The sequence below is a fragment of the Aquarana catesbeiana genome, linkage group LG09 (genome assembly GCF_042186555.1).
Source record: "Aquarana catesbeiana isolate 2022-GZ linkage group LG09, ASM4218655v1, whole genome shotgun sequence".
Taxonomy (NCBI): domain Eukaryota; kingdom Metazoa; phylum Chordata; class Amphibia; order Anura; family Ranidae; genus Aquarana; species Aquarana catesbeiana.
Window position 1 is genome coordinate 105146259 of NC_133332.1, and position 25985 is coordinate 105172243.

General features: G+C 45.5%; 1 protein-coding gene across 1 annotated transcript; it reads right to left on the reverse strand.

Annotated features, from left to right (window-relative positions):
• Positions 1 to 24637: 24637 nt before the first annotated feature.
• LOC141108979 (small ribosomal subunit protein eS28-like) lies at positions 24638 to 25680 on the reverse strand. Its single transcript, XM_073600936.1, has 2 exons — positions 25594 to 25680; positions 24638 to 24775 (listed from the first exon to the last, which is right to left on the reverse strand). Exons 1-2 carry the CDS (start codon positions 25678 to 25680, stop codon positions 24638 to 24640), a joined length of 225 nt encoding a protein of 74 aa, XP_073457037.1.
• Positions 25681 to 25985: the final 305 nt, after the last annotated feature.

The window sequence follows — 25985 nt, forward strand, 5'->3', positions numbered from 1 at the left end:
AAAGAACTCTGGATGCAGGCCAGGCCAGTAGCTCAATTGCATATTGAGCAAGCTCTGGCCAGTGGTCCATCCTCAAGACCCAGTAACCCAGTGGATGTTCCGGTGGAAAGGTCTCCAAGTCTGATCTTGCCCCTAGATATTCCTGCACCATGTATTTCAGATGCTGGCGATGGTTTGCTGGAACCAATCAGACCTGGGTGCTGAGGACTGAAGAATTGTCTGAAGGCATCGGTCAGCCGGCAACCTTCTCCACCGCTCTTTCTGTGCCTGAATGAAGCCTCAGCAACACGTTGTCCAGCACCAGGAAATTGCAACCTTCCAGGCTCTGGAAACGCATTGCACAAACCTTTCTGCAAGGCCTCCCAAAGATGTTTCATCCTGTGCTTTCTCTGCGAAGGCTGGATAAGTTCTGCAAAATTACCCTTGTAACGTGGATCAAGAAGGGTTGCCAGCCAGTAATGATCCCCCTCCTTGATACCACGAATCTTAGGGTTCTTTCGCAGGCTTTACAGTATCAGGGAGGCCATGCAGCGTAAGTTTGCAGAGGCATTCGATCCTGAGTCCTCTGGGTCACTAAGGATCACATGATCCTCAACCACCTCCTCCCAGTCACGTACAACTCCATGGGTTTCTGGGGACTGCAAACGATCCCTTGAAAACTGCTGCTGATGCTAAGTGTTATCCTCCACCTCCATGCTGACACAATCCTCCTCCTCCATCTCTTCTTCTTCCTGTGTGATCGGCAGGCTTGCAGGAATACTAGTATCTGGATAAAGGGGGCCTTGAGATGTAAGGAAGTCCTCCTTTTCCTCCCTCTGTAATGCCTCAAGTGCCCTGTCCATTATTCCACGAAGCGTGTGCTCCAACAGGAACACTAGAGGGTCAGTATCACTGATGCATGCACTGTCACTGCTCGCCATCCTCGTGGCCCCCTCAAATGGTGACAGGACAGTGCAAGCATCCTTGAACAGTAGTCACTGGCGTGGCGAAAAAAAGCCAAGCTCCCCTGACCCTGTCCTGGTGCCATACTCACACAAGTACACATTGATGGCCTTCTGCTGCATGTGCTAGGGTACCTGGGTACCATCATCGGAGCCTTCAAATTGCTGAGAATCCTCCTACAGCATGTACCTGACACTGTGGTCGAATAGTTTGGGGACTCCTCCGTGCATGATGGTGGGGCTAGGGAAGGAGTGACTGTTGACATGGAGCCAATGGAATAAGCCACTTTGGCAGCTACATTGGCAGCCAAATTACTCTGAGCCTGGGTGACAGAGGATGAGGAGGGCTTTGTTATCCATTCCACCAACTCTTCTGCATGTTGTAAAACAGAGAGGTGATAAGGGCGCTCTGGTGGAGGTGGGTAGCTGGTCAGAGATGATAGTGATGAGGTGGCACTTCTGGCAGCACTTTGGTTAGAGGAGAAGCAACTCTGGAGATATAAAAAAGGAAAAGAAAGGCGCCTCTAAGTGCAGTATGTCAAATTTGATAGAGTGCACAAAGGGTTAAAAGCACTTACAAGATTGTTGAGTGTTAAAAGACATGATAAAATCATTGGGTCCTCAGTGTAGGTCTGACGAAGGAGCCGCACATGCTCTGAAACGCGTTACCACCCCCTTCTCTACACTGACACCATCAGCCTTGTGTGTCCTGCAGTGAATAAATATCCCTTTTCTGCACTGAAGGAAAGAGCTGCTTCTGCATTGAGTACAGATTCTGAATACAGAACCTGTACTCAATGCAGAAGCAGCTCTTTCCTTCAGTGCAGAAACAGGATATACGACACACCTCAGAAACTACACCGCATATTCCTGGATCGGGATCCCAACTGTCCTAGATGTAAAACACAGCCTTTCTTATTCCCGGAGCCATACAGTTTTAACCATAGATCCAGATGCCGGTATAGGTTGTTGGGATACCTCTAATCTCCCATATGCCTGGTCAGACCGTTGTGGTCTTCTGAGTCGGTAAGGAGACTCACATTCACTTGGGTGCATTCACCTTTTGGGAGATTGGATTTTCTTATCACGGATTCTGGATCAGCCTTTTTATGCTTATGAACTTTTTTTTGAGATTGCACTATATGTAATGGGACTCTTTGTATGATTATCTTTTCTGCCTATATGACACTATCACTTGATTATTATTTTTATGCACAATTTTTAGTGATCATATTAATCTTATGGTATGTTTTTTATGCTATTAGGTTTATGATATGTCATTCGCAATTTTTTTAAAGTTTTTTGGTATTTGTTTACACTTTCACTTATTGTTTATCCTTAGCGCTGCATTGTTTTTACTACTAATATCTGAAGTTTGTGTCTGACTTTTTGATGCTGGCTGCTTTGGTAATTTAGGGTTAATCTTCCGATTTTTGTTTATTTTTACATCAACTTGTTTCAGGCTGTAAGGGTTAATCCTTTATAGATACCAATTATTTACTAGGTTTGTAGCGCAGCGTTAACCTTTGGGTTTTTTTATACATTATTGCAGAGTATTGCAGGATATTGCAGGGCATTGCAGAGTAGTGCATGGTATTGCTGAGCATGGAGGGATGGCTGAGCACGGATGGATGGCTGGATGTGACTGCATTTGTCACAGAGCAGCGCTGTGGGCACTACAGATCCAGCCCACAGCGCTGCTGCCATCTGATCCCTCCCCCTCTGTACTGATTGGTACACAGAGGGGAGGGAGGAACCGCCGTCATGACATGACGCCGGTTTGTTTACATGTGATCGCTCCGTCATTTGACGGAGCGATCACATAGTAAACAGCCGCGATCAGCGGCCGTTTACCATGATGCGCCGGGTCCAGAGGAGGTCACGGATGTTCTCGGGTGCGCGCCCCAGGGGGCGCGCAAGAGCAGGATTCTGGGAGAAGTACATCTTCGCCAACACACCATGGATCAGCAAACAAACATGTCCAAAAAAGGTTTTTTAATCGAAAACGGTCACATCACAAAGAAGGTGCCTTGAATGGCACCTTCTTTGTGTTGTGACCGTTTTCGATTAAAAAACCTTTTTTGGACATGTTTGTTTGCTGATCCATGGTGTGCTGGTGAAGATGTACTTCTGTTTGATGCTTCCAGAACCCAACTGGTAATCGTTAAAGCACCCATTAACGTGTTTTTGTCATTTGTCCAGGAAAGTGTGCGACTGGAATATTGAATTGACAGGATTCTGGGAGGTCGTCATAGTATGCCCTCCCAGAGTTAAGCAACCGTCCTGTAGCTGTCATTCGGCCATGGGCCGGTTGCTAAGTGGTTAAATACACTGCAGCTAACTGAATAACCTGCCTGCCTGCTCAATCTAAATGACACTCTCTCTCCATCCACGCCCAACAACACACTACATGGGGCCGACGTGCAGGCAGCCTAATATAGTGTGGGGCTTAGACTTAGTCCCCCTGAGCCATGATTGGCCAAAGGCACCCTGCCTTTGGCCAGTTATGGCTCTCTTAGCTGAGGGCGCTGGGACTGGCCAAAGCATGCAGGTCATGGTGCATGCTTTGGCCAATCATCATACAGCAATGCACTGCGCTCCCATGCATTATGGGCCGTTACATGCCACTCAGATTTGGCAAGATTGGCCCATAATGTTCGGTTTTCGCCGAACAGCCAACTCATGTTCGACCCGAACAAAAAGCTCATCCCTATTGTCAACTAGGTTTTGCAGCACTGTACTGGCCACTTCCTTGTGATGGTGCATAAAACACATTGCCAGATGGAATCAGGAAGCAGGAAGAAAAGCTTTTAATGCGTTTTGCAAAAAGGCTTAGAAAATGAGAGATCCAGAACACAAGGGGGGTTATTTACGAAAGGCAAATCCACTTTGCACTACAAGTGCAAACTACAAGTGCAAAGTGCACTTGAAATTGCACTGAAAGTGCACTTGGAAGTGCAGTCACTGTAATTCTGAGGGATAGATCTGAAATGGGGGAAGCTCTGCTGATTTTACCATCCAATCATGTGCAAGCTAAAATGCTGTTTCTTTCTCAAACATCACGGGACACAGAGTCTCAGTAATAACTGATGGGTTATATAGGTATCACTAGGTGATTGGACACTGGCACACTCTACCAGGAAGTTCAACCCCCTATATAATCCCTCCCCCTTGCAGGGATACCTCAGTTTTTACTCCAGTGTCTTAGGTGATGGACGTGTAAAGATGTCCTGTGCTGAGCTCCAAAGGGATTATCCTATATCCTATACTGGGGCAAGCCAGGTGAACCGGATCCATTCCAAAGTGTCTTTTCTAGACCGAATTGGATGGTACCCGGGCCTTGTGTCCGAAGAAAGGAGGTTTTACCTGTAACGCTTCTCTTTTTAGAGAGCTGGACCCCGCATATCAGAAAATGGTTTTCTATCCTTATTTCTGGCTGGGTGCTTTAAAGGCCAGAACTGTGGATCCCCCTATTCATAGGGGGCCCCGGTCTCTGAAGGTTTTTTCAAACGGAGCCCACCGTGAGAGGCAAAGATTGGGTCTGTGTAACAGAACCCTGCGGCTGGATAAGGCAATGGAGATTCCACAGAATTTTTTAATTCTAGTAGGTTTCTCCTTTAAGGTAAATGCATGCTATGCCTCCGGGGGCTGCCAAGAGCACATACCTTCTCATGCTGATGTCGGTCTCAGTGTTTCCACGCCGCACAAGCTCCTCCAGCCGGCTCAGGTAGGATGGGATGGGGGTTCTCTGCTTAGGGATATCTTCCCCCAGACTAAGGGGAGGCTGCAGGTGGGTTGTGAGGCGGTTATACACTGCAATTTCACCGCCACCGCCGCCATTTTGCCACGTGCAGGCCCCATCTCTACCGGCCTCTTTCCTTCCTCCCTCTCCCCCAGCCTTCCCTCCATGCTGATTCCGGAGGGTCGGCTCGCGCTGGAAGCGCGTGGTTTTCAAAAAACAAAGGGGGGGCGGGGCATCAGCACAGCGTGCTCAGATGCCCACAGGGCTGGCTGCAGGCTATTAAAGGCACTGATTACAGGTGCACTAAGCCTTTTGGAGGGACACAGAGCTGATGGTCGCATGTAAGGTGGGACACAGGCATTCTCCTAGGCAGCATTTACTAAGGTAACACCAGACTGGGCATTTGGTAGCAAGGCTTCTAGCCAGACTACATCGCTCAGCAGTCAGTGGTCATTTTGTGATACCTCCACCTTGTTGCTTTGCACTATGGGTAGAAGAGGTTCAAACACCCCAAGAACCAGAGACTCTAGGGGATCTCGTTCAGGTTCTGAGGACCCCCGTTCAGCAGCATCCTCCCCCCCTGAGGGGCCAGCTACGGCTAGCCAGGGAGAGCCGTTGGGGTCAGGGGCTACACCTGCTTTTGGCACTTCAGCCCCTGTATACATTACACAGGAGGTTTTTTCCTCAGCCATTAATGGTTTAGAGGAAAGATTAATGGCCGTGATTACATCTTCACTCAGTGGAAGAAAACGCACTAGGCCTTCCTCTGTTCCCCAAGACCCTCAGGCAGAGGAGCTCTGGGATAAAGGAGAAGAATCCCTTTCAGAGGATCAGGATGGGACGGATGATTCCTCTTTGGTGGAATCAGGTGGAGAGGGACCCTCTTCGGCTTCCCAAGAGGAGAAAGTCTTGGTGCGGATCCTTACTGGATTGGTCGGCTCCACATTTAAGTTGCCCATATCTGAATCAGTTAAGGAACCCTCTTCTTCTTTAGGGTCACTGAAACCTCCTCAAACAGCACATGCTTTTCCTGTTCATAATTTACTTGAAAAGCTCCTTTATTCTGAGTGGGATCACCCAGATAAACGTTTTTTTCCGCCGAAAAAGTTTTCAACTCTTTATCCTATGGAAGAAAAGTTTATTAAGATGTGGGGAATACCGGCCATTGATGCCGCCATTTCCTCCGTAAATAATAGTCTGACTTGTCCTGTAGACAATGCTCAGATGCTTAGGGATCCTGTGGATAAAAAGATGGAATCCCTATTGAAGGATGTTTTCTCCTTGGCAGGTTAGTGGCTCAACCTGCGGTAGCAGCGATTGGAGTCTGTCGATACTTAAGAGACCATGTTAAGCAGGTCATCAAAGTTTTACCTGAACAGCAGGCCCAGGGGTTGGCTAACCTTCCTGCGGCCTTATGTTATTTTGTTGACGCCATCTGTCAGGAAGAGCCCTCTTGTAGACATCCCAGCAAACGGAAGGTTAAACGAATGCCTGTGCATAGAAGCGCCATCCGGCGCTCGCGCGCGCGCAATAGCGCCAATAGCGCTAATAGTGCACGCACGTGCGCAATAGCGCCAATAGCGGCGCACAGGCACCAACACTTGGCACCAAGATGGGCTATTTAAAGGAAACTGTTCCAATGCTGCCTTGCTGTCCGGTCTACAGCGTTTCCTGAGACCCCTGCTCCCTTCTTACCAGTTTCTCTGTATTCAGTACTTACTTGGCTTGTTCCTGACTTACCTGTTTGCTGCCCACCCTGATCTCGGCTTGGACTCTGACTATTCTCTTGGTTTGCCCTCCTGTACCTGATTTGCCCGCCAGTACCTTGTACCTGTTACAGGACTACAGTGCACCTCCCTGCTGTCTGCAACCTGTTACAGGACTACAGTGCACCTCCCTGCTGTCTGCAACCTGCAACGGGACTACAGTGCACCTCCCTGCTGTCTGCAACCTGTTACAGGACTACAGTGCACCTCCCTGCTGTCTGCAACCTGCTACGAGACTACAGTGCACCTCCCTGCTGTCTGCAACCTGTTACAGGACTACAGTGCACCTCCCTGCTATCTGCAACTTGCTACGGGTCTACAGTGCACCCCCTGCTGTCTGCAACTTGCTACAGGACTACAGTGCACCTCCCTGCTGTCTGCAACCTGCTTCGGGATTACAGTGCACCTCCCTGCTGACTACAGGATCCAACTCTCTACTCCAGTGTTCCAGCCAGGCACTTGTGCCCCTCTGTACTTCTGAGCCCCTGTTCACACCTTCAGGGGTTCCTGAGTCAGAGGTATACGAGAGGCCGTTCTCTGCATTCCGGACTCCACCTACCAGGTACGTGACAGTACCGGACAGCCATGTCCGAGCCCACACATGGAACGTCGCCTATGGAGGACTTATGCCATCATCTGGCTGGACTTACACAGGCTGTTAAAGACCTGCAAGACGGTTACAAACATCTGGAAGAACGGGTTCAAGTGCTCTCTACCTCCGCTCCAGGCCCTTCCCTGGGTCCTTCTGTAGTAATGTTGCCTCCAGAACCTAAAGTTCCCACACCAGAAAGGTTCTCCGGGGACCGCAGCAAGTTTAGAGCATTCTGTAATTCCTGTGAACTTTTCTTTGCACTACAACCCAGGACTTTTTCTTTAGAAACCACTAAGGTGGGGTTCGTCATTTCCCTCCTGCTGGGGGAACCCCAGGCATGGGCTCATCGACTCCTGGAGCAAAAGAACAGCTGTCTTAACCAACTGGACACTTTATTCCAAGCCATGGCCCTTCTCTATGAGGACCCGCAACTAGTAGCCATCGCAGAAGCAGCTCTGTTCTCTCTCCAGCAAGGCCATAGGGCGGCGGAGGACTATGCATCTGAGTTCAGGCGTTGGAGTTCCGACACAAATTGGAATGACGCCGCCCTACGCCATCAGTTCCGCATGGGACTTTCCGAGCCACTAAAGGATGAGTTGGCCCGGGTTGGCATCCCTGCGACACTTGAAGCCCTTATCAATTCTGCCATCCAGATCGACAGGCGCCTAAGAGAGCGAAGAGCTGAACGGACTGCTGGTTCCGCTTGTCCGGTCCGGATGCTTCCACATGTACCACAGCCTTCTGTCCACACTCCTGCTGATTCCACTGAGCCAATGCAGCTAGGCCTGATCAGTCCCTCTCTGACTCCGGAAGAACGTCAACGCTGGCGAGTGAATAACCTTTGCCTGTATTGCGGAGAATCTGGACATTATGTGAGGACTTGTCCCGCAAAGACTCGTAAGCACTTTACTCTTTCCTCTACCTCTTCACCCGCTGTGTTAGATAATGCTACTCATTTGGCTATCCCCATCTCTCTACAGCTTCCAGAAGGGAATACGCAAGCAACCGCCATCATTGACTCCGGAGCCTGCAGCGGGTTCATGGACTTGCCCGTAGACTCCGCATTCCTCTACGACCCAGAGCACAGGGATTGTCTGTACATCTGGCCGACGGATCGGCTATTAAATCTGGGCCCGTAACACAAGAAACAGTCCCTCTTAAAACCACCATTTCCGGCAACCACCAAGAACTACTCTGTCTTGATATCATCGAATCTCCCTTGTTTCCCATCATACTAGGAATGCCCTGGCTCAAGGCACATAATCCGCAAATAGACTGGTCCACTGGAAAAATCAGTTTTCATTCCTCCTATTGCCAGCAACATTGTTTACAGGAAACTCCCAACATCCTGTCTTCTTTGCTATGTCTGGAGACCGATGCTGAAGCCTGCCAAGCAGTTCCTAAGGCTTATCATGACTTCCTGGATGTGTTCAGTAAAAAAGGGGCAGAGACTCTGCCACCCCATAGACCTTACGACTGCCCGATTGAGTTGCTTCCCGGAGCAGAAATTCCCTTTGGGAGAATTTTTCCCTTGACCGAGCTTGAACTTGGAACTCTTAAAGAATACATAGATGACAACCTGAGGAAAGGGTTCGTACGCCCTTCTACCTCCCCAGCAGGAGCAGGGATTTTCTTTGTAGAAAAGAAAGACCACTCTCTACGCCCCTGTGTAGATTATCGGACCTTAATAAAATCACAATTAAGAATCGGTATCCTCTACCCTTGGTACCTGAACTTTTCCAGCGACTCGGAACTGCATCCATCTTTACCAAATTAGACCTTCGTGGAGCCTACAATTTGGTCCGGATCCGAAGCGGAGATGAATGGAAAACGGCCTTCCGTACCCGCTTCGGACATTTTGAGTATCTTGTCATGCCTTTCGGGTTATGTAATGCTCCTGCCACCTTCCAGCATTTTGTTAATGATATTTTTAGAGACTACCTTGACTTGTTTATCATAGTATACCTGGATGACATCTTGATCTTTTCCTCCTCACTGGCTGCTCATCGGGGACATGTCAGAAAAGTTCTAACCCGCCTTCGCCAGCATGGCTTGTATGCAAAACCTGAGAAGTGCGAGTTTGAACGCCAAAACATCCAGCTTCTGGGCCTGATCATTTCGATAGATGGTGTCAAGATGGATCCACAGAAGGTCTCTGCCATCTTGGATTGGCCAGCCCCGACTGATAAGAGGGGAGTCTAGCGATTTGTGGGGTTTGCGAATTTTTATCGCAAATTCATCAAGGGATTTTCTTCTATCATTTCCCCCATCACAAGTCTTACCCGGCAAGGCAACCGTTTCCAATGGTCTCCTGAAGCTCAAGCAGCCTTTACTTCCTTGAAAGAACAGTTCGTTTCAGCCTCCGTCTTAAAACATCCTGACGCAGCTTTACCTTATATACTGGAAGTAGATGCTTCTGAGATAGCAGTAGGGGCAGTTCTTTCACAGAGACAAGGATCCAAGGCTCTTTTACACCCAGTGGCGTTCTTCTCTCGCAGGCTAACCGAAGCTGAAAGAAATTACGATGTCGGGGACAGAGAGCTACTTGCAATCAAGGCTGCGCTAGAAGAATGGGGTTACCTCTTGGAAGGAGCAGCCCATCCTATTCTGGTGTACACTGATCACAAGAACTTAGAGTACTTGAAAGTTGCCAAGAGATTGAAACCACGACAAGCCAGATGGGCACTCTTTTTCACTAGATTTGCCTTTCACATCACTTACAGGCCAGGATCTAAGAATACTAAACCAGACGCGCTTTCCCGGATGTTCAGCGAACCTGAAGTTTCTTCTCCTCCTGATACCATCCTTGCTCCTGGGAATTTTCTCATGCTTCAGGGAGATCTGCTTTCCCAAATTAAACAAGCTTCCTCACTGGCTCCCCATCCAACAGATGTCACTTTACAGTGGAAGGATGATCTACTTTGGTACAAGGACAGAATTTTTGTGCCATAACAGACACGGGTTGCCATCCTCAAGTCTTGCCATGACCACGAACTAGCTGGCCACTTCGGGGTACACAAGACTTCTGAACTCCTGCAGCGCATGTTTTGGTGGCCTCAGCTACAAAAGGATTGCACGATATATTGAAGCATGTACTACTTGCATCCAGAACAAGGGCAGCAAGACCAGGGCTTGGGGACTGTTGAGGCCTCTACCTGTACCAGAAAGACCATGGAGGATGATCTCCATGGATTTCATTGTGGAATTACCACCTTCATAAGATTTCACCACCATCTTCGTAGTGGTTGACAGACTTTCTAAAATGGCTCATTTCCTGCCTATGAAGGGTACCCCATCTGCTTCCGAGACTGCGAAGATTTTTATTAAAGACATTGTAAGGCTCCATGGTGTTCCCGCTAATATTGTATCTGATCGGGGGGTACAATTTACATCCAAATTCTGGAAAGCCCTGTGTGGAGCCCTGAAGATTGACCTCTCCTTCTCTTCTGCCTACCATCCTCAGACGAATGGTCAAACTGAACGAACCAACCAGACCCTTGAACAGTATTTGCGATGCTATTCTTGCTTTTCTCAAGATGACTGGGTGCCTCTGCTACCTCTTGCTGAGCTCGCCTACAATAATTCTGTGCATTCTGCAACCAACCAATCCCCGTTTTTTGCGAACTACGGGTTCCATCCCTTGTTTCTGTCCAATAACATGCCAGAGTGTGCAGTACCGGCGGCTCAAGAAACCTTGAACTTCTTCAGCACCAACAACAAGGTACTTCAAGAAACAATGGCAAGGACCCAGGACTATAACAAGGAAACGTTTGACAGAAAGAGAAGAGGGGAGCTTGACCTAAAACCTGGAGATCAAGTCTGGTTGTCCACGCAGAACCTGAAGCTGGCATGCCCATCCAAGAAATTGGTCCCTAAGTTTGTGGGTCCCTTCCCAGTGTTGAGAAAAATTAACAGTGTGGCGTATGAGTTGAAGCTACCGGAGTTTTTCCGTATACATCCAGTCTTTCACGTGGCTTTACTCAAACCGTCAGTCCCGGGTCCCTTTCTTAACCGGAACACCAGTCCTCCTGAGCCTGTACTTATTAACGGCGAAGAAGAATTCAAGGTAGAATCCATCATAGATTGCCGGAGGAGACGTAATCAGGTTCAGTACCTGGTGAAATGGAAGGGTTACGGCCCCGAGGAGAACTCCTGGGAACCAGAGAGTAACATCCATGCCAAAAGACTAATTCTAGCCTTTAAAAGAACTCATCCGAGTAAAGTGGCCCAGTTGGGCATCCGGAGGCTGCCCTTTGGAGGGGGGCAATGTCAGGAAGAGCCCTCTTGTAGACATCCCAGCAAACGGAAGGTTAAACAAATGCCTGTGCATAGAAGCGCCATCCGGCGCTCGCGCAATAGGGCCAATAGCGCTAATAGCGCGCACGGGCGCACGCGCGTGCGCAATAGCGCCAATAGCGGCGCACGGGCGCGCGCGGGTACGCGCGCACGCCCCCTGCAACAACACTTGGCGCCAAGATGGGCTATTTAAAGGAAACTGTTCCAATGCTGCCTTGCTGTCTGGTCTACAGCGTTTCCTGAGACCCCTGCTCCCTTGTTACCAGTTTCTCTGTATCCAGTACTTACTTGGCTTGTTCCTGACTTACCTGTTTTCTGCCCGCCCCAATCTCGGCTTGGACTCTGACTATTCTCTTGGTTTGCCCTCCTGTACCTGATCTGCCCGCCAGTACCTTGACCCGGCTTGTCTGTACCTCCCTGCTGTCTGCAACCTGCTACGAGACTACAGTGCACCTCCCTGCTGTCTGCAACCTGTTACAGGACTACAGTGCACCTCCCTGCTGTCTGCAACCTGCAACGGGACTACAGTGCACCTCCCTGCTGTCTGCAACCTGTTACAGGACTACAGTGCACCTCCCTGCTGTCTGCAACTTGCTATGGGACTACAGTGCACCCCCCTGCTGTCTGCAACTTGCTACAGGACTACAGTGCACCTCCCTGCTGTCTGCAACCTGCTCCGGGACTACAGTGCACCTCCCTGCTGACTACAGGATCCAACTCTCTACTCCAGTGTTTCTGCCAGGCACTTGTGCCCCTCTGTACTTCTGAGCCCCTGTTCACACCTTCGGGGGTTCCTGAGTCAGAGGTATACGAGAGGCTGTTCTCTGCATTCCGGGCTCCACCTACCAGGTACGTGACACCATCAGAGATTCTATCATGCAAACCTCTTGTCTTTCACTGGGGTTGGTGCATATACGTAGAATCCTATGGTTGAAAATTTGGTCAGCCGAAGCACCATGTAAGAAGCTGCTGGCTGGGTTTCCATTTCATGGTGCAAGGTTGTTTGGAGAGGACTTGGATAACTATATCAAGAGAATCTCTTGTGGGAAAAGCACTCTCTTACCTGTTAAGAAGAAGAGTAAACGTCCTTCTTTCAAATGGACGCTTTCCCTAGTGCCAGTGGCTTCAGCCTCCAGGCTGTCTCGACAACCTCCTCCGTCTGGGTCCAGAGACAAGAGTCAACCCCAGGGACAAAAGAAGTCCTGGGGAAGAAGCCTACTAGGCAAAACACTAAGACCTCTGCATGAAGGGGCGCCCCCACTCGCTCGAGTGGGGGGAAGACTGCGACAGTTCTTAGGGCTCTGGGTAATCTCCACGGTAACCTTAGGGTACAAGCTGGAGTTTCAGGAATTCCCCTCTTCTCGTTTCCTCAGGTCAAGTGTCCCCAGAGATCCGGAGAAAAAGCAGTCGTTCCTTCTAGCGTTAGAGCGACTTTTGTCGCAGGAGGTCATTATGGTGGTTCCCGCGAAGGATCAAGGATTGGGCTTCTATTCCAACCTTTTTACGGTTCAAAAAACAAATGGGGATGTCAGACCCATTCTGGATTTAAGGGATCTGAACCGATTCCTAAGGATTCAATCCTTCTGCATGGAATCAATTCGGACAGTAGTCTCCACCCTGCAGGGAGGAGAATTTCTGGCATCAATAGACATCAGAGATGCATATCTGCATGTGCCCATTTTTCCTGCTCATCAGAAGTTTCTGCGTTTTGAGATAGGAGGGCGCCATTTCCAGTTTGTGGCTCTGCCTTTTGGGATAGCCACTGCACCTCGAGTGTTCACAAAGGTCTTGGCTCCTCCTCTGGCCAGATTAAGGGCTCAGGGTATAGCTTTCATAGCATACCTAGACGACCTGCTCCTGATAGACCGGTCGGTAGCCTCCTTGAACGGGAACTTGAGGACCACAGTCAAGTATCTGGAACACCTAGGTTGGATCCTCAACCTAGAAAAATCTTTCCTAAAACCAGTAAGAAGACTGGAGTATTTGGGTCTGATCCTAGATACAAGCCAGGAGAAAGTATTTCTACCTCAGGCAAAGATCACTGCTTTAAGGGAGCTGATTCTGGCAATCAGGACCAAGAAGGGTCCTTCTGTCCACCTTTGTATGAGGCTGCTAGGAAAGATGGTGTCTTCATTCTAAGCAGTTCCCTATGCTCAGTTCCATTCAAGACTGCTGCAACACAGTATTCTGTCGGCCTGGAACAAGAAGGTTCAGGCATTAGACTTTCCGATGCACCTGTCTCATGCGGTGCGTCAGAGCCTCAATTGGTGGCTCATACCCAAAAACCTGCAGAAAGGGAAATCCTTTTTGCCGGTTACCTGGACGGTGGTAACAACAGATACCAGTCTGTCAGGTTGGGGAGCAGTTCTAGAACAGTCTGCGGTTCAAGGGGTATGGTCCAAAACCAAGAGGACCTTACCCATCAACATTCTGGAGATCCATGCGGTATATCTAGCCCTAAAGGCCTGGTCTATCAGGCTACAGGGTTGCCCGGTCAGGATTCAGTCTGACAATGCCACAGCAGTGGCTTATGTCAATCATCAGGGAGGCACCAGGAGCCGAGCTGCTCAAAAGGAGGTGAACCAGATCTTAGTCTGGGCAGAGAAGCATGTGCCATGCATATCGGCAGTTTTCATTCCAGGGATAGAGAACTGGCAGGCGGACTATTTAAGTCGCCAGCAGTTACTTCCAGGGGAATGGTCTCTGCATCCCGACGTCTTTTGGGCCATATGCCAAAGATGGAGGATTCCAGATGTAGATCTCTTTGCATCCCGATTCAACAAAAAGATAGACAGATTTGTGGCAAGGACAAAAGATCCTCTTGCATGCGGGGCGGATGCGTTGGTGATTCTGTGGCATTGGTTCTCACTGATTTATGCATTCCCGCCTATTCTGCTACTGCCACGACTCCTTCGCAGGATCAGGCAGGAGAGGAAGTCAGTACTTCTGGTGGCCCCCGCTTGGCCCAGAAGGACGTGGTATGCAGAAATAGTAAGGGTGACGGTGGGTTCCCCGTGGACACTACCGGTATGCCCAGACCTGTTATCTCAGGGTCCAGTATTCCATCCTGCCTTACAAATGCTAAATTTGACGGTTTGGCTATTGAGACCCATGTTCTGAAGAGTCGTGGGCTTTCCGGTCCTGTGATATCTACCTTGATCAATGCAGGGAAACCAGCTTCCAGAATGATTTATCATAGGGTCTGGAAAGCTTATGTATCCTGGTGTGAATCCAGGGGTTGGCATCCAAGAAGATATGTGATAGGTAGAATTCTTGATTTTCTACAATTGGGATTAGAGATGAAACTGGCCTTGAGTACCATCAAGGGCCAGGTCTCGGCCTTATCAGTATTATTTCAACGGCCACTTGCTTCGCATTCTTTAGTCCGAAACTTTATGCAGGGGGTAACGCGTCTTAATCCTCCGGTTAAGGCGCCCCTAAACCCCTGGGACTTGAACTTGGTTCTGTCTGTTTTACAGAAACAACCCTTTGAACCAATACTTCAGATTCCTTTGGTCTTGCTGACAAGGAAGTTAATTTTTCTGGTAGCCATCTCTTCTGCTAGAAGAGTATCAGAATTAGCAGCTCTTTCCTGTAAAGAACCTTATTTGATTGTACACAAGGATAGAGTGGTTCTACGCCCTCATCCTAGTTTTTTACCGAAGGTGGTTTCAGATTTTCATCTAAACCAAGACATTGTTCTGCCTTCCTTTTTTCCAGATCTCTGTTCTCCGGAAGAAAGATCACTACATTCTTTGGATGTAGTAAGGCCTATCTGGAAGCAACTGCTCAGATTCGCAAAACGGATGTTTTGTTTGTGCTGCCAGAGGGTCCCAGTAGAGGACAGGCAGCGTCAAAAGCTACCATTGCTAAATGGATTTGACAATTGATTATTCAAGCTTATGGTTTGAAACAGAAGATTCCTCCGTTTCAGATCAGGGCACATTCCACAAGGGCTATTGGTGCTTCTTGGGCAGTGCATCACCGGGCCTCTATGGCTCAAATCTGCGAGGCCGCAACCTGGTCTTCAGTCCATACATTCACCAGATTCTATCAGGTGGATGTGAGAAGGCATGAGGATATCGCCTTTGAGCGTAGTGTGCTGCAGGCAGCGGTACAGGCAGTGCCGGGACAAGGTCATTTGGTGCCCAGGGCGAAGATGGCAAACTGCGCCCCCCCCGTGTAAACAAAGAGTCAGTGCTTTGCAGGGAAAAGAAAAAAAAAGTGATCATTCCCTCTGTAAAGAGCCCCTGTATTGATTGTCACGTTCTGGGCTGTGATTTGACACAGCTGATCAGCATGTCCCAGCCATGAATCATTGGCTGGGATCTGCTGACAGTCCTGATGTGTCAAATCACAGGTGAGTAGGTGGGTGGGAGCATGCGCCCGACACCCTGAAACAGGCAGCACCCCTGTAGCTGCCACCCCATAGCAGTAAATGTACTGTGATGGGTCGGCAAGTGGTTAATTACCAATGGCATTTGTAATATGCATCAAATAAAGCAAAAAACGGCGCTAATTATTCTAAAATAAACACAAACATCTAAAGCAGCTGCAAACTCTACTGTGAGATATAACACAGTCCCAAATCATAAATTCATCAACAGAGTTGCGCTAATTAATACTGAGTCAAGCACCAGTGATAAAAACAAAGTCCCAATGTGATAAAAAAGTTCTTTGGCATCATCCGCACCTTCAATTGAGTGATCCTGTGACAGTAACCTCCACCATAGATAAAGTGCTTGCTTACCAGATTGCACAGACCTCCTATCAGGGAAGGTCAGTGACACTTGTGGCTCTAAACCCAGCCAGGTCCTTTAACCATCCAAGGAACCCCTTATGGCAAGTGGACCCACCATCCAGGAAACAATATCACAGATGGTCCCCAAAATACAAAAAGGCTTGTTAGCCATACTGTAAAAATATTTAAAAACTTTATTGAAAGTATAAAATTTTCCTTTTACAGCAAAAACATGTAATCGCATAAGGATCAAAACAAGCCGCTGGCTAATTGCAGCTACCTGCTTGCGCAGTACAGGGCAGACACTATCTGATGGGGGACAAGACACCCGGCCTCTCAGTGAGTGACATCACGCCGGGCCGGCTGGAACCACGAAGCGCCTGTCGGGGTGGGGGGGGTCCGAGTATCTCCACTGACAGAGAAGGCAATTGAAGGGCTGACATGTTAGCTTGTGCCGGGTGCAGGAGCGCACTCGGCACATCGTTGCAACTACAGCTATTAGCAGCTGGTGTGTACAATCGCACACACAGCCAGTTTTTAGAAGCCCACTTCACCTGCGCCCCCCTCCCTGCAGTAAACTGTATTGCCCAGGGCATCTGCCCCTTCCGCCCCTGCCTTGTACCGGCCCTGGGTACAGGGTCCTCAGGTCTGATTGCACCCTACTTGGTTGTGGTTCCCCCCCTCAGATAGCATTGCTCTGGGACATCCCATTAGTTATTACTGAGGCTCTGTGTCCCGTGATGTTCGAGAAAGAAAATAGGATTTTTTAACAGCTTACCTGTAAAATCCTTTTCTTTCGATGGACATCACGGGACACAGAGGTCCGCCCCTCTTCTAATACACTATATTGCTTGGCTACAAAACTGAGGTATCCCTGCAAGGGGGAGGGATTATATAGGGGGTTGAACTTCCTGGTAGGGTGTGCCAGTGTCCAATCACCTAGTGATACCTATATAACCCATCAGTGATTACTGAGGCTCTGTGTCCCATGATGTCCATCAAAAGAAAAGGATTTTACAGGTAAGCTGTTATAAAAAATCCTATTTTTTTATTTTCCTTGCATGTCCCCCTCGGATCTACGGCGACTGCACTTCCAAGTGCACTTTCAGTGCAATTTCTAGTGCACTTTGTACTTGCAGTTTGCACTTGTAGTGCAAAGTGGACTTGCCTTTCGTAAATAACCCCCATGGTGTATAATAGAGCACCATGCCACTTTGCATGGTGTGCTTACTTTAACTGAGAAATCTGTCCCTGCCAAGACAAAGCTAGTTGATTATCTATGTCCCCCAGGCCAAAGGTTACCAGTCCTCACCTGGTCTAGCCCTTTCAAAAAATGGTATCACTTGGCTACATGGCATTTCTAAGGTATATTATCAGAATTTGCCCGAAGACAACAGCTAAAGGGAAGACAGGAACCTTGCAGGATATAAGACACTGTTAAGGGTAAGGGCAGGCTGCACACAAACAAAATAAAGGAGTGATGAAATTGTAACCAAGTAATTACCTGGAACAATGAGGATACATGTATGCTGATAGCACAGTAAACTATCCAGGTACTTAAAAAGGTACAAGCAATAACTTTTTAGGCACTGTTCCAGTGAAGTCAGCACATTAGATACCCTTTTCAGATGGCATTATAGCACATTTTAGGCTACAATACTGTTATGAGGTCTTGGATTCAGAGTTTAAAGAACTCTAGGTCCAGAAAACAAAGAAGTTTGCTTTAAGTGTGCAAGGGAAATGCACTTCATAACAAAATAATTGGTTATTGCTCGTTTTTTACAAGGTATTTGGAAAAGGTCATATTCTCTTTCAGCAGGGTCTGCCTGCTCTAACTGGGATCCTTAAAACCAGCAGTAGGCTTATAATACAAATAAAATTTAGAAACACTGAAGAGACCTGAGATGTGGACTTAAGCCTGAAATGAATTTCATGCAATGCTAATTATGCCTTTTTTGCTATTTGTCCTAGATCCCTTCAAACTCTTCCATTCATGAAGAGATTTTCAATGACTTTTGCTCTTAGTAGGGGTCATATTAGGGCTCCCATATACAGGAATAATGTGTGAATGCCCCTGATTATCTACAATTATTGTAAGGTTGCAGCCTGACGTCATCCAGCTTCATGGGTATAAGTGGTTTGATCCTCTACGCTAGTGATGTCAATGGGTTGAATGAAATCTGTAAATAAAATTCCACTTGAATCTTTTAAGATGGTTTTAAGGATGCTCATTGATGCACCAAAGCACAAATTTGTTAATGTGTAGTGAAGTACTGTATCTGAAGCACCGCTTGGTAAAACTCCATAAACAAAAGTGAACTTTGAAATGTGAACACTCTGATTAGAAAAGTTTAAAAAGCAAGTTTTGTTGTACGCAATCACTTTTTTTGTTTTCGACTCCATTGCCATCTATGTTTCATTGATGTCATACAGCAAATCTATTTTTAACTAACTTCATTCAAGATGCCTCTGGCACAAATGGTAATTCAGAGATTGCAAAAGGTTTCTCACGCATTGTTGGGATCTATTAGAAAATGGACATTTTGTAATCTCTGAAAACAGAAACAAAACTAGGATCTTGATCTCAATGATATTTACAGAAGCAATAACACTTATCAACAATCTGTGAGTCATCACTATGATTTGTCTTTATTTTATAAATAGCTTTGTTGACTCAAATACTGAAAACAATTTAATTGTCTAAATCATGTTCAAGGAAAACTGCCTAAAATATTAAAAGGTAAATATTGTTACAGTAGATACAGGTTCTAAAAATATTGTTGTTATATTACTTATTATGCAGTCACGAACAATACCTATGAAGGTCATGCTCAAGGCTATTTAAAATGCACACGATTCAAAAGCACTATAATGTTAGACGGTGGTCATTATGATTGTCACTAAATCTTTTGACAAGTGAGATGAATCTGGCAGTGCTGCAAAAGGGTTTTCATGCACTTCACATGCCCCCTTTTCCAAGCCTAGATGGATGGAGTTTGTAACAAATATAACAAGAAATGGCAAAAAGGGAAAAATAAAAAATTACAAATAGTTTATTGAAGCACAAATGTGGAAAATATTTTACTTTCTTTTGCATGGATGGAGTTTGTACATACACAGTTTGTACACAGAATGGAAGGGAGGAAACTTAACCAGATTCCAAAGGGACAGCATACAGTTATCCAGGGAACTTGGAGTTCATCTGGTTTATCTGAAAGTGCGGAATGTTGATCCTGAGAGCTAATGCCAGGCAACTCTGATGGAAGGGACTTCTGCATGGGCAACTTCAGCCATCATAAGGGAAGGGTTCTTCAACACCCTGGGAAGCTTAATGCATAAGTGTAACCAAACGAGTATTGTCCATTCAGGAACAGTCTACAGGAAGCAGAGATTCTTCTCTGGGACATAGTTAGTGCCTGCTGGAGAAGAGTACAAAACCTGTAAAAATGGGACATCTCAGAAGCACAAAAGAAACACGCAATTGCTGAGAGTTTGAGGGGAGCTGCTGCTTAGGCAGAAGAGAACACTGCCGGATGCACAGCTGAATGCTGCCGATCAACATTTGCAAAGCCTGGCCCTGCTGCCGCTGTGTGAGACACAGACAGGAGTACTCGCCACCCACTGCTGTGGTCCGCTGGGGATATTTTGGATGCTTTATTGTACAAATTAAATGTGAACATATTGTTAATATAAGGTTTTTAATCTCATGGAATCACACTATGTATGGCCTCTTCCTTTGTATGATCGCTGGTGGAGATATTACATGTAAACATCAGAAGACAGCTGATTGAAGAGGCAACTCTCATCTTTCTGGAATCAGGTGATATATATATATATATATATATATATATATATACACACACACACACAGAGTATCTCACAAAAGTGAGTACACCCCTCACATTTTTGTAAATATTTTATTATATCTTTTCATGTGACAACACTGAAGAAATGGCACATTGCTAGAATGTAAAGTAGTGAGTGTACAGCTTGTATAACAGTGTAAATTTGCTGTCCCCTCAAAATAACTCAACAAACAGCCATTAATGTCTAAGCCTCTGGCAACACAAATGAGTACACCCCCAAAGTGAAAATGTCCAAATTGGGCCCAATTAGCCATTTTCCCTCCCCGGTGTCATGTGACTGTGTTACAAGATCTCAGGTGTGAATGGGGAGCAGGTGTGTTAAATTTGGTGTTATCACTCTCACTCTCTCATACTGGTCACTGGAAGTTCAACATGTTACCTCATGGCAAAGAACTCTCTGAGGATCTGAAAAAAAGAATTGTTGCTCTACATAAAGATGTATAAAACAAAGGGTAGGTGGGTATCAGTGCTTAAATAAATAAAGCATATAAGATATGAAATAGCAGCCAGCACAGTTCGTTGATCACCAAACACAAAAAAATATATAGTCCAAAATGCAGCACTTATTTAACCAGGAAGAGTTAATTCATTGAAGATATAGAACAAAAAATGGAGAACCCTTCACCGCTTCCAGTGTGTAGGAAAAAGAGCAGTAAACACCCAGGTGTGTCAAATCTGCTTACCAGATGATGATTTAGAATAGGCATCAAATCACCAAACTCAGGCACTGTAGATGTCTCCCTCCAACATGTAAAACGAAGCCATTAAAGGATCAGTCATCAAACAGGAAAAGGGTAACCTTTCATAAAATTTCCCAAGTCCAGGCAGGGATTTCAGGATGTCAAGACCTCAGCATTTCATCATTACCCAAGACATAAGGGAAAAAGACAAGGCGGCAAACAATAGTGAAGCTCGTAAGACAAAAAGATAACAATTTATTGGTACTGCACTTGCAGTTAAGTGGTGAAAAAAGATAATCATGATAAGTATAAATCCGCGGTTCACAGCGTGCTTGCATCAGCCAGCCTGACATGTTTTATCCAAAGAGGATATCATCAGAGGCGCCTCTGATGATATCCTCTGGGCTGCAGGGCAGTATTCCAACATAACGACCCCAAACACACCTCCAAGACAACCACTGCCTTGCTAAAGAAGTTGAGGGTAAATATAATGGACTGACCAAGCATGTCTCCAGACCTAAACCCTATTGAGCATCTATGGGGCATCCTCAAACAGAAGGTGGAGGAGTGCAAAATCTCTAACATCCAGCAGCTCTGTGATGTCATCATGGAGGAGTGGAAAAGGACTCCAGTGGCAACCTGTGAAGCTCTGGTGAACTCCATGCCCAAGAGGGTTAAGGCAGTGCTGGAAAATAATGGTGGCCACACAAAATATTGACACTTTAGGCCCAATTTGGACATTTTCACTTAGGGGTGTACTCACTTTTGTTGCCAGCGGTTTAGACATTAATGGCTGTGTGTTGAGTTATTTTGAGGGGACGGCAAATTTACACTGTTGTACAAGCTGTATACTCACTAGTTTACATTGTAGCAAAGTGTCATTTCTTCAGTGTTGTCACATGTAAAGATGTAATAAAATATTTACAAAAATGTGAGGGGTGTACCTATTTTTGTGAGATACTGGGGTTGATTTACTAAAACCAGAGAGTGCAAAATCTGGTGCAGCTGTGCATGGTAGCCAATCTGCTTGTTCAAACCAAGCTTTGGCAAAAATCCTGGAAGCTGATTGGTTTCCATGCACAGCTGCACCAAAGTTTGCACTCTCCAGCTTTAGTAAATCAACCCCACTGTGTATATATTTTATGACAGATTAATAAGGGGATAAGTATGCACTTAGCGATGTAGTAAACTAGATAATTTGTTCTTGTTTATGTATAACTGTCCTCCTACAGTGGTGCTCATAAGTTTACATACCCTGGCAGAATTTATGATTTCTTGGCCATTTTTCAGAGAATATGAATGACAACACAAAAAATTTTCTTTCACTCATGGTTAGTGTTTGGCTGAAGCCATTTATTTTCAATCAACTGTGTTTACTCTTTTTAAAATCATAATGGCAACAGAAACTACCCAAATTACCCCGATCAAAAGTTTACATACCCTGGTGATTTTTGTCTGATAATGTGCACACAAGTTGACACAAAGGGGTTTGAATGGCTATTAAAGGTAACCATCCTCACCTGTGATCTGTTTGCTTGTAATTAGTGTGTGTGTATAAAAGGTAAATGAGTTTCTGGACTCCTGACAGACCCTTGCATCTTTCATCCAGTGCTGCACTGAGGTTTCTGGATTCTGAGTCATGGGGAAAGCAAAAGAATTGTCAAAGGATCTGCGGGAAAAGGTAGTTGAACTGTATAAAACAGGAAAGGGATATAAAAAGTTATCCAAGGAATTGAGAATGCCAATCAGCAGTGTTCAAACTCTAATCAAGAAATGGAAAATGAGGGGTTCTGTTGAAACCAAACCACAGTTAGGTAGACCAACTAAAATTTCAGCCACAACTGCCAGGACAATTGTTCGGAATGCAAAAAAAAACCCCACAAATAACTTCAGGTGAAATACAGGACTCTCTGAAAACTTGTGGTGTGGCTGTTTCAAGATGCACAATAAGGAAGCACTTGAAGAAAGATGGGCTGCATGGTCGAGTCGCCAGAAGAAAGCCATTACTATGCAAATGTCACAAATGATCCCGCTTACAATACGCCAAGCAGCAGAGAGACAATCCTCAAACCTTGTAGCACAAAGTCATTTGGATTGATGAGACCAAAATTGAGCTTTTTGGCTACAACCATAAACGCTACATTTGGAAAGGAGTCAACAGGGCCCATGGCTTTTTTTTCAGCAGTTCCGGCACCTCCAGAACTGAATGGCAAGGGGTGCTGGGGTGTGCTGGAGAGTCTTTTGATGCTGGCTGTTGAGGAATCTGTTGTTGCTGGAGGGGATCTATTTTTAAGAAGGAAGGAGGTCTACTTTTGCTGGAGAGGACTTCTGTTGCTCGTGGGGGTTCTATTGTTGCTGCGTGTGGGTCTTATGTTGCAGAAGGGGGTCAATCATTGCTGGGAGGAATCTACTGTTGAAGGAGGGGTCTTTTGTAGCTGGCACTCTGGGGAGATCTCAAACGTGCAGTTCATGCAAGACAGGCCAAGAATTTACAGGAACTGGGGGCTTTTTGCCAAGAGGAATGGGCAGATTTACCATCTGAGAAGATAAAGAGCCTCATCCACAAATACAACAAAATACTTAAAGCTGACATTGTAGTTAAACGGGGGCAATACATGGTATTAAGAACTGGGGTATGTAAACTTTTGATCAGGGTCATTTGGGTAGTTTCTGTTGCCATTATGATTTAAAAAGTGTAAACATATTTGACTGATAATAAATGGCTTCAGCCAAATGCTAACCACGAGTGAAAGAAATGTTTTTGTGTTATCATTCATATTCTCTGAAAAATGGGCAAGAAATCATAAATGGTGTCAGGGTATGTAAACTTATGAGCACAACTGTATATTATTGAGTAAATGCAGTTACGTTGTTGTAATAACTGTTAGCCAGAGGACTACAAGTGTTTAACCACTTCAGTACAGGGCACTTTTACCCCCTTCTTGACCAGGCCAATTTTCAGCTTTCAGATGTCTTATACTTTGCTGAATAGCTTATTTTTCATGACTGTAGGCTTTTGCAGCAAGCAGTATTGTGAAAGAGGAAATGAACACTGGAAGCTGTGCCCGAAATAGGGCAGACAGGGGGCATAGGTGATAGGCACGAGTATTGCTTATTGTCTCCCTGAAGTTGGGCTTTATGCTATTACAAACTAGCTATGCTTTCCTTGTCCTGCACAGTGTCCTTATGTGGATGTGGTCATCTTGGCAAAGGCAGTGCTTTGCTTCTTAATGTCAGTGAGCAACACAGTAGAGACATCAGCAAAGATTACTACAAATCTCCAGAGACTATCAGTCAAATGCAGCAGTGCCTTAGATCTCACACTGTAGACATATAGCTTTGAGGTAGACACAGGACCTACTTAACCACTTCAATACAGGGCACTTTCAACCCCTTCCTGCCTAGGCCAATTTTCAGCTTTCAGCGCTGTCACACTTTGAATGACAATTACGCAGTCATGCAACGCTGTACCCAAACAAAATTTTTCCCATTTTTTTTAGACAGATAGAGCTTTCTTTTGGTGGTATTTAATCACCACTGGGTTTTTTTATTTTTTATTATATAAATGAAAAAAGACTAAACATTTTGAAAAAATGCGTTTTTCTTCATTTCTGTTATAAAATGTTATAAACAAATAATCTATCGTCATACATTTAGGCCAAAATGTATTCTGCTACATTTCTTTGGTGAAAATGACCCAAATCAGTGTATATTATTTAGTCTATAAGAACGTTATAGAGTCCACAAACTATGAAATATATATGAAAATTGATCAATTACGATGTACTGACTCATTTCATGAGCCCCTAAAATGCCAGGACTTTACAAATACCCCCCAAACTACCCCTTTTTGGAAAGTAGACAGTCCAAATTATTTAGTAAGAGGCATGGCAGTTTTTTTTAAAGTTGTTTTTTTGTCATAATTTTTTGGAAAATAATAAAAAAATTAAATTTTTTTTTTTTACATACTGTAACCAGTGTAGTACAGCAGTGATGCAAGTTTATAAGGCATGCTAGTGTAATCTTCTAGCTTCACAATCAAATTCCAACATAGTCAATGATTCTCCCTCACAACCAAGGCACTTTACATTTCTTATTATGGAGCGATTGGTATCACCCATGAACTCAACACAGACCTGTGTACAATGTCCCTGAGATCCAGTTCTTCCAATGCCCCATACACACGATCAGAAATTCTGCCAGCAAAAGTCGGATGTGAGCTTTTGGTCAGAAATTCCGACCGTGTGTATGCTTCATCGGACTTTTGCTGGCAGAATTCCAGCCAGCAAAAGATTGAGAGCAGGTTCCCTATTTTTCGGTGGAAAAAGTTCCTATCCGTAAATGCGTTCGTCTGTATGCAATTCGGACGCGCAAAAAATCACGCATGCTCGGAAACAATTCGATGCATGCTCGGAAGCATTGAACTTCATTTTCTCGGCTCGTCGTAGTGTTGTATGTCACTGCGTTCTTGACGGTTGAAAGTTCAGAGAACTTTTGTGTGACCGTGTGTATGCAAGACAAGCTTGAGCGAAAGTCCGCTCGTGTGTACGCAGCATAAGAACTTTAGTTACCTCAGCAAACTTGATCGGCTGCATGTGGCCTGTGTCCATGATAGTGGATTTGAGCAAGAAAAGAGCTCCAAATGACATCTATATAATTTATTTCACACAAATAGAGCTTTGTTTTGGTTGTATTTAATCACCATTGCATTTTTATTATTTTTTATATAAACTAAAAAATGCCCACATTTTTTCGGGGAAAAAACACCTTTTTTTTAGTTGCTGTTATAAAATTTAGCAAAAAAAAAAAAATCTTTCTTGATAAATTTAGGCCATAATGTAGTCTGATGAAATTCTTTGGTAAAAATAACCCAAATTAGAGTATATATTTCTGTTTGTTTGAAACAAGCAAGGCCCTTTACATTTATTATTATGGAGCAATAGGTTTCATCCATGAACTCAACACAGACCTGTGTACGATGTTCCTGAGATCCAGTTCTTCCAAGAACTTTAGTTACCTGAGGAAACTTGATCGGCTGCACGCGGCCTGTGTCCATGATGGTGGATTTGAGCAAGAAAAGAGACCCAAATTATATAATTTTTTTCACACAAATGGAGTTTTCTTTTGGTTGTATTTAATCGCCTTTGAATTTTTATTGTTTGTTAAATAAACGAAAAAATGCCTACATTTTTGGGGGAAAAAAACACCTTTTTCTTAGTTGCTGTTATAAAATTTAGCAAAAAAAATTATCTTTCTTCATACATTTAGGCCAAAATGTAGTCTGGTGTAATTCTTTGGTAAAAATAACCCAAATTAGAGTAGATAATTTTGTTTGTGTGAAAGTTATAGAGTCTACAAATT

What these genes read in the sequence shown, in the direction of transcription:
- LOC141108979 (XM_073600936.1), bottom strand. Translation starts at nt 25,680, where the DNA reads ATGGACACAGGCCGCGTGCAGCCGATCAAGTTTCCTCAGGTAACTAAA. An exon ending in CTCAGGAACATCGTACACAG is followed by an intron (nt 24,776 to 25,593) that starts GTCTGTGTTGAG and finishes ACTGGATCTCAG; the next exon opens with GGACATTGTACACAGGTCTG.